The sequence below is a fragment of the Mustelus asterias genome, chromosome 16 (assembly GCF_964213995.1).
Source record: "Mustelus asterias chromosome 16, sMusAst1.hap1.1, whole genome shotgun sequence".
Classification (NCBI taxonomy): domain Eukaryota; kingdom Metazoa; phylum Chordata; class Chondrichthyes; order Carcharhiniformes; family Triakidae; genus Mustelus; species Mustelus asterias.
In genome coordinates, this window is record NC_135816.1 from 41,784,084 (window position 1) to 41,798,010 (window position 13,927).

The 13,927-nt window shown below is 40.2% G+C and overlaps 1 protein-coding gene across 1 annotated transcript in view; it reads right to left on the reverse strand.

The window, feature by feature from the left end:
- Positions 1-217: 217 nt before the first annotated feature.
- Positions 218-13,927, reverse strand: part of LOC144505342 (PH and SEC7 domain-containing protein 2-like) — a 118,847-nt gene continuing 105,137 nt past the window's right edge. Inside the window, exons 12-14 of the mRNA XM_078231463.1 lie at positions 13,233-13,377; positions 2,586-2,729; positions 218-436 (exon numbers count right to left, since the gene is read on the reverse strand). Coding sequence (XP_078087589.1) covers positions 218-436; positions 2,586-2,729; positions 13,233-13,377 — 508 coding nt within the window. The remainder of the gene's footprint in view (positions 437-2,585; positions 2,730-13,232; positions 13,378-13,927) is intronic.

Here is a 13,927-nt window from a genome sequence, read left to right on the forward strand (position 1 = left end):
AAAAATAAAACGTGTAAGAAGATGAGAGGGAGAAGCAAAACAGAGAACTTTAAGGAATGTTAGTAGTAAAGATATAGAACTGATGCAATCTTTAAAAAAATTACAAGTAAATCTTAAATACTATGCCCAATACATTTCTGAACCCACTTTCGCAACTTGTCCATTCTTTAATCCACGCAAGGGTAACTGAATTTGTGAATTCATATAACTGTATATCTCATTGTTTGGGATAACATTTCTGTTCTATAATGTCCTTTTCCATTTTGCCATTTAGAGAAAAATGTCCTTGGTTCAGAGAAGGACTAGACTGAGTCTTCCTCAAGGAATTTTCATCATTTTCAAAGCTGAAAATAATTGCCTCAATTTTTTCCAGATCGTCAGTTCCTACCTTTAGTTTTGCCTTCAGTAGGTTAATATATGCTTCATATCGACTTTTCTGTGGAGGTAAATTACAATCCAAGAGTAAGTTTAACTCAGAGGGCAGAACATTCCATTTTACAAAATGCTAAACAATAGAGAATTATTTACATACTGCATTAAATCTTGACTTAAAAGTTGGAAAAGCAAAAGCTATTTTGCACGAACTCTGGTTATTACTTCATGTAATAATTTAAAAACTAAAATGAAATGATGAGTCTGCATGTCATGCTCCCCTTTGGTGGGATTTTGGGGGTGGGGGAAGGGGAGGCGGAATTGCATGGTCGGGATTCCCTCTGGGACCCGCCCTTCTTGACTGGACATGATTTCATGCCAGGGTGAGCAGGGCTTCAGGAAGGAAGCCCACCATTGCCCTAATTAAAATCCTTACGTGGCCACTTAATGACCACTTAAGAGCCTTTTCTTGCCTATCCTCAATTTTCAGGCTGGTGGGCACTGGATCACTCAGGCTGCGAAATAGAAGTTAACATTCTCGATCTTGGATGGGTTCAATGGGCGGGGGGGGGGGGGGGGGGGGGCGGTGCCTCCATTGGAGGCCCTCTTCTGACTGTGGGCACCCTTCACTCATGGACCGGATACCTCTGGATCTTTCCTGCCCCTCCCCCACCAACCAAGCCTATCCCTCTTTAACCCAATCACCCCATTCCCCTCCCTGGGACTCCTGCCACTTATCCGCATACCAACTCCCTGAACGTAGTCCTTGGCACAGTGCTCAGTCCGCAAGAGGGTGAGATGGACAATCTGGTTGTCTGACAGCTCTCCAAGGCAGGATTCCTTCTGCCTGCTGCCAATCAATTGAGCATTAACTGACAGCAGGGCTATCGGAGTTAGTGTGGATGCACTCCAAAAAATCCATCCAAAAAATTTAGGCCTTAGACTTTAGAATTCAGATTTTTTCCAAATTATAACAATTATGACACTTACACAATTTTAACTAGTCCTTAAAAAGATTTTCATTCAGTCTGAAGATTACAATATTATATACTCCACAAGTTAATCAGAACAGTATAAGGTTGTCAGATGTTAGAAAGTTATTTTCCTCATTAAGCTCACCTCTGCTTGACCTTACTCATCGCTGGACTAAAGCATCTCCATCTGTCAAACTTCATTTCATTGATACATTTCAGTGCTAATTACATCAATCATTCACTGGAACATGTAAAAAGGCAACAGTTTCATATCTGCCTCCATTGAGCTGGCAGCACAGGGTAGGGGGGCGCTCAGTTAACAACAAAATGCTAGTGAAACTGCAAAAAATTGACCCACCAAAGGCCTGAACAAGCGTTATTGATCTAGTTCCTTGCTTGCCCTTGGGAAAGTTTCCTGGCAATGAGAATATGATGGCGATCCATTCTAATGCCTCTCCTGCCTACTTTCCAGGCTCTCCTGTATCTGAGCCATTAGACTGTCACTATTGTGACAGTTCAGCATAAAAAGCAATTTCAATATTATTCTCATTGAAATTCAGGAAAAGAATGGTCTTCATTAAAGGATCTTGATCAAGGGATAACCTTACTAGCCTTTAAATCCCAGTTGAGAAGGAAGGAGGGCAAGAAGCGGGTGAGAAGATAGAAATACATGTTTATTATACTGTTACCAAGCTTCTACAATATGCATAAATTGGCTGACGGCTATGAATAGGTGAATATGCCACTATTCAGCATCACTTTCAAGTGATGCGGAGATGCCGGCATTGGACTGAGGTGGGCACAGTAAGGGAAGTCTCACAACACCAGGTTAAAGTCCAACAGGTTTATTTGGTAGCACGAGCTTTCGGAGCGCTGCTCCCTCATCAGGTGAGTGGAGAGTTGGGTTCACAAACACTCCACTCGCATTGTCTGTACCTGTAAAAACTTGCATTCCAACCATTATCTTGCAATTGAGTCTGTGTCTATATATGCCCTGTTTCTGAACCCAACTCTCCACTCACCTGATGAAGGAGCAGCGCTCCGAAAGCTCGTGCTACCAAATAAACCTGTTGGACTTTAACCTGGCGTTGTGAAACTTCGCACTTTCAAGTGGTATAAAGAGAAGACTATTAAAAATGTAACATAAAAGCATACATTTGAATGCCAAGCATATTCAGCGGTCCGCCATCACACATCTTATATATTTTTTTGGTGTTAAATGTCAAAAAGCATACTCACCTCAAACAATAAATAATGCTCTTTAAGTCTGTATTCCTCTGCATCTTTCGATTTGACATTCTTCTCAGGAGGGTGCGTGCTATGTTCTGCTAATTCAGTTGAAATCTGTCTCCACTTGGTCTCGTGAGACTTCAGCTGCTCCTCCTATATTTTGCACATTATACATCAGTTGTAATTGAATACACATTAAATGCAGGAAGAGTCAGTGCTTTATAATTATTGTAGATTTATGCTTGATTAAAGGAGTTTACAAATACATCTTTGTGCGATAAAAGCAAAATACTGCGGATGTTGGAATCTGAAGCAAAAACAGAAAATGCTGGAAAATCTCAACAGGTCTGACAGCATCTGTGGAGAGAGAATAGAGCCAACATTTCAAGTCTGAATGACTCTTCATCAGAGCTGTGAGAAAGATCTGTGTGAGCTGTGTTGTGTGATTTAATTCCATTGAAAAACTCTATAAGACATAAGAGCAGAATTAGGCCATTCGGCCCATTGAGTCCACTCCACCATTCAATCATGGCTGATATGCTCCTCATCCTCACTTTCCTTCCTTCTCCCCATAACTCTTCAACCCATTAAAAATCTGTCTAACTCCTCCTTAAATTTACTCACTGTCCCAGCATCCACCGCACTTTGTGGTAATGAATTCCACAGATTCACAACTCTTTGGGAGAAGTAGTTTCTCCTCAACTCTGTTTTAAATTTGCTATCCCTTATCCTAAGACTATGACCTCTCGTCCTAGAATGCCCCACAAGAGGAAGCGTCCGCGCCACGTCTACTTTATACATAACTTTTATCATCTTGTATACCTCAATTTGATCTTGCCTCATTCTTCTACATTCCAGAGAGAATTTATGTGTGAGGAAAATCTGATTAAACATTGGAATTTATCAGACACACGTCTAAAATTATCCAAATCATTACTGAATCAGATTTTCTAGTTAGTGGGGAAGGGACACCCATTTGTCGCTGGCCTTGAAGAAAGCTGCTAAAAGATCGAGCTAGTTCTGCGGCACTGATTTCCCTTTGTGAAAAGTTACTCTCATTTTGGCACCATCTACAGGGGACTAGCAGTACCAGGAACAGGGAAGTCATCAAGCAGTCTGAGCAAACAATCAGATTGGAAAATTCTCATAGACAGATAACCATTAAGTAAAATGCACTCATTAGCATTCAATTTTTAATAATTTTACATCGAGAAATATTGTTTAGGACATACATATGGGATTAAAACAAAAATGAAATATCATTCATTAACTTCAGCAAAAACAAAAGTAAATTTTTACTGTTTTAAAATTTATAGGTTATTTTTATCATTGAAAGAAGGAACTTCTAAAATACATATTCCAGGGTCAGACAATTCAGTGATAATTAAAATGTAGAACTCTGCCAAAAGCTCAATTGGACCTCATCAACGAGGCTTAACCATTTCAATCATTTTTGCATCAAGAATACTGCATAAAAAGTTGAACTTCATATCAAATTATCATTCAATGCTGATTATATCTGCTAAGACTGCAACAGCACACCCTGAGGAGGAGCTGGGTGTCACTAAAAACATAAAAAATAGGAGTGGCCCATACAGTCCATCGAGCCTTTTCCAGCATTCAATATGGCTGATCTTCAGTTTCAACTCCACTTGCCCACATGCTCTCCATATCCCTTAATTCCGCGAGGGACCAAAAATTTATCTCAGGGTTTAAGTCAGTGGTTCCCAAAGGGTGCGGCGCGCCACACTGGTGCGAGAGAGGATGGCAAGTGTGGCAGGAAGATTCAAGGACAATCAAAGAAACATTTAATAATGGATAGATGTTTTTATGTAGCTGCATTGTTTTATACTTTCTGGATGTCCCATGATCATATTATAAAGTAGTTGTGTTCTATGTTATGAATCAAGCACTGCTAGGAGTTGTTTTCTTTTGTTTTTGAATGTATTTCTTATGAATAAAAAATTCGGTGTGGCGCGAGCAAATTTTTATTCCGAAAGTGCGGCCCTGTGAAAAAGGTTTGGGAACCACTGGTTTAAGTATTTTCAATGATGGGACATCCATGACCATCTGTGGTAGACAGTTCCACAGATTCACAAGCAAAGAAATTTCACCTCAGCTGAGTGCTAAATGATCATCCTCTTTTCCTGAGACTGTGTCCCTATGTTGTAGATTCCGCAGCCAGGGATTACAACTTCTTAGCATCTAGCCTATCAAATCCCTTCAGAATCTTGAATGTTTTAATAAAATTACCTCCCATTCTTCTAAACTCCAGAAAATCTGGACCCAAAGAATGTGTCCCTCATCCTAGGGACCAAACTGGTGAACACTTGTACTGAATATATATTTCCTTAAAAGTAGAGACCAAAAACTGCCCATTGTATTCCAGGTGTGGCCTCGCCAAAGTCTTGTACAACCATTGCAAGACTTCCCTATTTTTACTTCAATCCCTTTGCAATAAAGGCTAACTTGCAATTTGCCTTCCTAATTACTTGCTGCACATCTGAAGGCTAACTTTGTGCTCCTTATACGAGTACTCCCAAGTCCCAGTTCTGAACATCAATGTTTACAGGTTACCTTTTTGAAATATTGTCAAGGATTTGTCTAGCAGCAACAGTAACAAGAATTTTAGAAAGGCTTGAAAGGTAGAAATCTGCCTAGCAACAGTAACAAGAATTTTAAAAAGCCTGAAAGGTAGAAATCTGCCTAGCAACAGTAACAGCTATCTAAATGTGATCAGGGCATTCCAAAGGCATGAGAGTATGTAATGATGATCGGGCGTGAATTGCTCTAGGTGTAGAAATGGATTACTTAGGTGACTGCCAGAAATGTTAAGTTCCCCAAGCAGAAACAGTTTACCTAAAGTGACTGGGTGATTTCAGGGCTACAGAATTGGTAAGTTCCCCAAGAGGCTGGATGATTCAGGGCTATAGAAATGATAAGCTCCATAAAAGGAAAGAATTTGAGATTATGTAGACAGCCAACTCTTGAAGTTGCAATAACAAAAGGGGAAACAGTTAAAGTGTTAAACATTTCTATCAAATCTACTCTTATCCTCTACTCTAAGAAAAATAACCCCCACTTCTCCAGTCTAGTTAGGTCTCTTGCAGTAAATCTCTTCTGTATCCTCTCCAAAGCGTTCAAATCCATCCTAAAGCATGCCTAGAATTGGACATAATATTCCAGATGAAGTCCGTGTTTTGTATAGCTTTAGCATTGGTTTTTTGCATTCGCTGCTCCTATTTATAAAGGCCATTTGCTTTCTTAGCTGATTTGGAAGCTGCAAGGGTGTCACCACTGAGCAAAGCTGTCACTAATGTCTGTGGAAAAGGATTAATCATTTCCATTTTTTGCAGCATGTTTGGAAATGTCTACAGAACAAGTACAGGAAAGGCATCACAGGACACCCTCCTCCCAGAATATCCCAGTTGCTTGGCAGGAGGCAGCTGCCAGATTCCATACACTCACAAATATCCAGAAACCATAGCAGCAATTGAGAGAAAAAAAAAATAGCCTCAGGAAGTCTGCCAATTAAGGTTGGCCGACACTGCACTGTATCACATAGATAGCCAAAAGTATACAATTTCCTGTCATCCATAGAAAGCAGTGGCCCAGATTTTGCAGTGCTAATGGCAACAAAACCGTCATTACACTGCCAAAACTGACAGCAACATTGATGCTCATGATAACTCAAAATCCTGATATTGCTCGAGATGATTCTGCATTCCTCCACATACTGCAGTGTTTAACTTTCTGATGTTGAAATTGATTCAGAAAACAAGGGATTGGCTTAAATTTGGGTTAATTGGTTACTTCTTACAATATTTCTCTCAGAAAAGATTTTGGGGTTAGTGTGAGAGGCACAAAGAAAGTTCCTCTGGCATTCGTGAAGTTCAATGAAGGCAACATTGCACTGGAAGGAGTGTTTCTACTTGGAATGCTTACTTAAGAGATTTAAGACACAGTTTCACGATACAGTAATTTAATCCTCTTCACATTTGCATGACTTTTCAAAATTCTTTGTGCAAATTTTTATGATGTTTAATGTGATTATACTCTTATTTATCTGTTCATTTTTTTGTTCACAGTTATGACAAATGTCCATTTTACATGCATCTGAGTTTGAACTTTTAAATTATATTTTCCACTTTTTCAACAAGTACTGCAACAGTGGAAGCTAGTGAGGGAGAAACATGTCTTTTCTACTCATGGTCTGTCTGTTTTCACAGCTTCTGATTTGATTTGATTTATTGTCACATGTATTTGTATACAGTGAAAAGTATTGTTTCTTGTGCGCTATACAGACAAAGCATACCGTTCATAGGGAAGGAAAGGAGAGAGTTCAGAATGTAGTGTTACAGTCATAGCTAGGGTGTAAAGAAAGGTCAACTTAATATAAGGTAGGTCCATTCAGAAATCTGATGGCAGCAGGGAAGAAGCTATTCTTGAGTCGGTTGGTGCATGACCTCAGACTTTTGTATCTTTTTCTCAACGGAAGAAGGTGGAAGAGAGTATGTCCAGGGTGCGTGGGGTCCTTGATTATGCTGGCTGATTTTCCGAGGCAGCGGGAAGTGCAGACAGAGTCAATGGATGGGAGGCTGATTTGCGTGATGGACTGGGCTGTGTTCACAACGCTTTGTAGTTTCTTGCGGTCTTGAGCAGGAGCCATACCAAGCTGCGATACATCGGGAAAAGATGCGCTTGGTTTCTCTTTACTACTCCAGTATAAGTGAGTTATTCAATGCTGCAGGGATCCAATGGGGGCCATCTCATAGAGAAATTCTCTGGACTTTTCAACAAAGTTTTCACTGGACCATTGCGTTGGGTGAGTGGAAAATTTTGGTGAAACCCAGTGGCAAGTGCCAATGCTTCACTACTGACTACAAAATACAGGTCATTGCTTTCCAAGCTTCACATGCAGACTATGCTGCAACAGTTTCAATGTGATTAGTTGGAAAGGTCATGTAACAAAGCAAATATTCCATGCATCTGACCTTCATGAGATATATGTTCATTTACTCATAAGGGAAAGTGCAGGATAGTCACTTGGCTATCATTCATCAAAGTGCTTCCCACACTTGTACCTCTCTGTTTGCAAGACAAAGGAGTGCACGTATTAAGACCACTCAGTCAATTGAACATGGCAAGTTCGACACAGAGGTGTGAGGATAAAGAGGAAGTAGATCATAATGAAGGTGAAGATATCCTTAGGCATAGGGCTAGTAGCATCATTTGTACTTTTTATTCTTTATCGATTCATTCATCTTGCCACAGAGGAACAAATGAAAATGGTACATTTAGCTGTGAAAGTTCCATTCTGGAAAGTGTATTTCTGCCATCATTTCTCACAAAACTCCCTTTCTTAAATTTCTTTGGGTGACCCAAAAAGTACCCAGCTGACTCTGTAGCATTTATGAAACTAGCACCACTCAGCTGTGCATAATTGGCTCATCTGACTGCGACCTCACTGAATACAATGCCAAATCTCCATTCTGTCACAGTTCCACAACATGCCTTTTCTCTGTTACTGACCACCAGTGTCCTCCAAGCTACAATGTTGAAATAAAAGCCACCAAAAAACAACCAATCCAAACCAACTTTAGCAACCAAACCAATCAATATTCCACACTAAAGGCAACAAATCATCTTTGGCTTTCCCTTCGAGCTCTCTTGTGTTCCTGTGCCTTGTTTAGTGCTCCTATGCAGAGCTATCCCAATGGTTGCAACATGGCTGGTGGAAGTCAGCTCAATTTCAGTGAAGGAGACTGAAACAGGACTTAGAGGACAACCTTGAGAAGTTCTGGCTTTAGAAGTTCCAGTTTTGAACTGCATTATCTCAGCATGGGAGGGCAGCAATCTAGACTGCTTGACAGACAGTCCACAGTAAGCTGGGCATAGTGGAGTGGGAGGACAAATGCTGCCATCCTGAAGGTGAGAAGCAGATTCATGCTCAGTGGAGCCACTGGTACTCCCTTGGGGCAGCGACTCAATTTGAGTAATCTGTTGGAGAACTGAACTGTTGTGAGGCTCGACAAGCCCCTTTTGAGTACTGGTACTGGGGTGGAGGCTGCAAGCTGACACTGGATGACAGGAACATTACAATGAGCTGGAATTGTGTAACATCAGTTTGAGCTTCCACTGCACCACTATGACATTGGGTGTCTTCAACTTGTGCTGCAACGGAAGCTGAGGCATCTGTCAACAGGCCGAACCCTGTGGTTTGGTCCACAAATGTCTTCATGGAGTTGGCTATCATGTCCACACAGGAAAGGATGAGCTAAAAAATCTGAGAAAATCCTTGTGCCACGTTGGTGTCAGACTGCTCCATGCTTCTTGGCAATGACAGCAAGTTTTCTAGTAGGCCTGCCAACGCAGCAAGCAATCAATTGCATTGGCCCACACCATAGTCCTTCTTTGAGTTCTCTGCAGCAGAATTTATATGCAACCGGCCCAACCCTTTCTGCCCTGGCAGGCTGTCATACTTATTCAGTGACTCAATGGGCTAGAGTTTCAAATGCCAGTGGGGTTGGGACCGGGTGTGAGTTTGATTTAAAAATCGCAGTCCCAGAGGTTGTCTTTGGATTATGCTCCCTCTGGGGCAGTATAAAACTTTTAAAATGTTGGCGGGGGGAGGTGGGGTAAACAAGGAATCCCCTCTCCTCCAATTAACTGCCAATTTAGCTCCTTTAGGAGGCTTGTTAATGAACCAGAAGGGGATGGAAACAGGATTTTCAAAGAGTGAATTGGAAAACGCTAATAGTCTGGTGTGCGTCAGTGACCGGCACTCAGTTTCATATTGGGGATATCAGAAAGTTCCTTTTTATTTATTGGAAGCTGTAATTTTATGGGCCGAGTGCTATACCTTTATTTTTCTTGCATGGTTACTTTCCTGTGTGTTAACACTGCTGGCCCTCTTTGAAGCTGCCTGTTCTATTCAGCAAGGCAGTGGCACGCCCCACGCTGGCTGCAACCTGCCTTTTCTGATGGTATCAGAAGGTAGCTGCTGTTTCCTGGAAGTGCTCGGCGCCACTATTTGAGTGCTGAGTGCTTCCAGGGCATTTACATTTAAAAATAGTGTTGCATGATTGATGCATTTGAGTCGCAGGGTTGGGACCCATAATTCATCTGAGCTTATTATTCCCCAACTTGGTGGGGAAGATGGAGTCCCAAAAGGGACCAAAGAAGAAACTTTGATTCCGCGAGGATAGAAAGAACTTTTGCAATGGGCAATCTGATTCATGATTCATGAGGATGGTCCTAGATGGGTCCCCTGGGATCGTAATGGAGAAAACAGGACCAGTATCTTACAAGGTCAAAGTTCAGGGTAAAACCCTAAAGAAAGTTAGGCCATCTCAGGGCCAGATGCCACTGGCCATGGAGATAGCCGCTGCCAGTGCCAGTCCTCAGCTTGAATGAAAGCAGTCAGCGGGTATATTTAAGCCCAAAACTATACCTGGACCGGAGTTGTAGGTTCCGAGGTGAAAGTTATCTGTCTGTAAGCCGCGGGAATGGCCTTTTCCTTTAGTGCACAATAAAGGGTGTTGGGAAACTGGCATTTGCCTGAATTCCTACAGGTGGCCTTCTCATTACATGCTCTGATTATACAAAGAGTTAAACGGCCAGCTATTGCAAACTCTTGTATAAACATAACTCATGACACAAGTTTCAGGATGGAGAGTGGAATAATTGAAATTTAAACAATATTGAATGACTTGTTCCGTTTGCATATAGCTAACAGTTCTAATTTAAATTTCAGCAACTGATGGCCTAACTACAAGAAATCTCTCTCTTTTGGAACATCAAAAACTGTTAAAATCTCAGGAAAAGAATCGATCAATTTGAAATTCCCAATAAAACAGAAACAATTTGAATTTCAATACAACAGTTTAGATTTATTACCCACCCACAGTGATAATATATTCTAAAGCAAGAAAAAGCAATTATTTAACAGTACTGCAAAGGCCTCGCTTAGTTCTTAGATTCACAATGTGTTTACTATTTTGTCCACTTGAGGAATTGTGGAAGTTTGGCTACTGTAAATATAAAGCTAAATTATATGACTGTAACTTAGTTACTTGTTAATCTTTTCTCAAATAGATTCACTTGATATTTTAAGCTTGAAGCAAAGTGGCAATATTCAATCACATTATGTGGAGGCGAGAGATCTTATGGAGGCATCGGGTCAATCCAGAATTAAAAGCAATTACCAGACACAGTTTATTGTCAATTTCCTTGTCACATTTTCAAATGTTTACCGAAATTTCAAGGCAAGAATAGATGCTCTTGAAACTAAGGGGAGTTGGGAATTACTAAATACAAGTGACCTAAGATACAGGAGATAAAATACTCTAGATAGAAAGTCAGAAAAGATCCAAAACTGAAGAATGTATTTGGAAACTGCATTGGACAGGAGAGAACTGTGTACATTGAGCAAAAAAGACACAGGCTCCCTGCCTTGTTCTGTTCTTTACTGTAAATTGGTATTATTATCTGCTTATACAGATTTTGATGATAAGGTGACGCAGTATGCAGCAGAGTATTATGATCTTGGAAGGAGCTGTATTATTAGACCTTCAGATCGATCCATTTAGGTTTATATGTAATTTGCTATTTAGGTTTATATGTAATTTAGCAATTATCCAAGGGGCTAAATACATTTTGTTGCATCTGTACTCTGCTGCTTATGATTGCCTCAAATGCCTTGATAGCAGGTGTCAAGTGTAGCAAGCATCTGTGGACTCTTCTTTCTCTGTCTACTGCTGTGTGTGCAAATGTGGCTTCTCATTCATTTTTATCTGCCTTCTATCCTTGATTTATTTCTCTCATTCTCCAAACAACACACAAAGAGAAGTAACTCAATTACAATGCCTATTTTTAAAAAAATAGAATTGCAGGCAACTAAAATCTGGTGACCAAAACTCCATCTATTCTCTCCAATAGCAAAACACAAAAATTAAGAGTTAAAATAACACCTTGTACTAAGCCAGAGGAAATCATTACTTCTGATGGTCTTGTCAACCGACAACTGTTCATCCGTTAAATGCTGACTTCCTGCCAGCCAAGAACATGCCTGCCTCATTGTCCATTCTGTAAACTGCCAAAATCACAGGAAGTTGTGTATCTCGCAATGTGCACACTTTCAAAATATGTTTCCACATTTCAAGTTCTTACCTATTTTTGATTAAAGTTCCCATGTCCTACTTTAAGATCAACAGGTTTGATCTCACAGCATACACTCAATTCCACTAATGCCAAAGATGGAAAACCAGAACATTTATCCTTATATGACAATGCCCAAGTTAAGGATAAGAACTTTGGTTCAGATATTCAACTTATTTCTGATTCAGATTGGTTCCAAGTAGGAACATAGGAACAGAAGGAGACCACTTAACCCCTTAAACCATGGCTGATCTATGACCTCACTCCCTGAACTCACCGCTGCCCCAAGTTCCTTAATACCTTTAGGTAGCAGAACTCTATCCATCTGAGATTCTAAACTAGCAGCTAATCTGAGATCAACTGTTATTTGTGCAAAAGAGTTCCAAACTAATACAAAGCAAAATACTGCAAATGTTGGAAATCTGACATCAGAACAAAAATGCTGGAAAAGTGCAGCAGCTCGGTCAGGACATCCAAGCTACCACCACTCTTTGCGAGTGGAGACTAAGGGATTTTCACAGTAACTTCATTGCAGTGCTAATGTAAGCCTACTTGTGACACTAATAAATAAATTTAAAAACTTTTTCTAACTACACTTTTGAAAGGCGTAATTCTAATTTTTGGGCTATATCCCCTCGTCCTAGTCTGCCCAACCAACGAAAATAGTTTATCTCTGCCCACCCTATCAGTTCCTCTTAATTTTTCAAAAAGTTTGATGAAAACATCACTTGACCTTCTAAATTCCAGGGAATCAACTCTAGCTTTTGTAATATTCAACTTTACTCAGATTGAAGCCACATTAAACTGAAAGAATTGTTGCTGGTTCAAAAATCAATGGCCTGAAATGAGGCAATAAGATTCAGAGTGACTACTCTTCGACTAAGGCTTTACTTGCCACTAGGGGTTATGCAACATTATAGTGATAAATCATGCAATATTTGGACCTTTTTTCTGGGCTTGGCAACATTTTGGTGGAATTAAAACAAGTCAGATGTTCAACCAAAAAAATTTACAATATCATACATTTCAATTCATTTTAGTAATGTGTTTAGGTCACTAAAGTTGTGGTGATACACTGCCATTCATTCGGGGAATCCAAGCTGCTGTGGGAACATGCACTTTTATATGCATGTTGAAGTCTGGAGATATGGATAGTGATGGTGGAGGCTCCAACCTTCTTTCCATTACATTGCTGACCAGGAATCTCTCCCACTTTTACCACCGTCTATTGGTGTGTGTTGGAAAGATTTGCAGGATGATAATCAACCTGTTCAGCCAAGTTGTGGATGCACCTTCCTTGGCCATCAAATCCTGGGATGGCACTCAAACCTGGAGCTTCTGGTTCAGAGGCAGGGATGTTACCCACTGTGCCACAAAATCTCCATAGATCAGTCAATGGTCCAACTCAATTCCATGGCAAAGATCATTATGCAGACAGGTAGCATATTACACTTCGCAGTTAATCATTTTCATACTACATAATTGTATACATTTCACCTGGGAGAGTTTGGTGGTGGACGAAGGGAGAAGAGGCCGGCTGAATTTTTTCAGTGAGCCGATAGCAGCTGGAAAGGAGGGTGCTGAAAAAATTGCGGTTACCAGGTTTATTCTCAATATCCAGGAGTGCATTTCCTCTTCACTTCTGTCAAGTGTTGAAAAAGGAGTGTAAATGTTACTTTGAAAGCTGCCATGTCTATTTTAACGTTTAACATTTAGTTGTCATTGAGCAAAGACAGGAAATGCAATAAACCTATCAGGTCAGTATATAATATTAACTATTTTAGGTTAGAATACAACATTATCACAAGTATTCACAGACAGCAATATGCAACTGTAAATATGACTGTGTGACTGATAGCATTAAAATGTGAAAATTCCATGATGCCACCTAGAGGCAAGATAGAATGGTAATGTCCAAATTGTAATGACAGCATCAGGTACAAAGCAAATTGCACATACTATTGATGTAAACAACAATTATTTGTTTCAAGAAAATTTAATGTAGCTGCCCTTTCTCTTTCACACATACCAAAATCTGAAAGGACGAAAATAAGTACTGTGCAAATGTTGCATCAAAAATGTTTCAAGCTTTTAAATCCAGTTAATGGTTAACCCATTTGGAAATGATTCATATCCAAAGAAAAGGCATTTTCTGAGACCTTGATAGAATCAGACTAATGCACTGTAGAAAA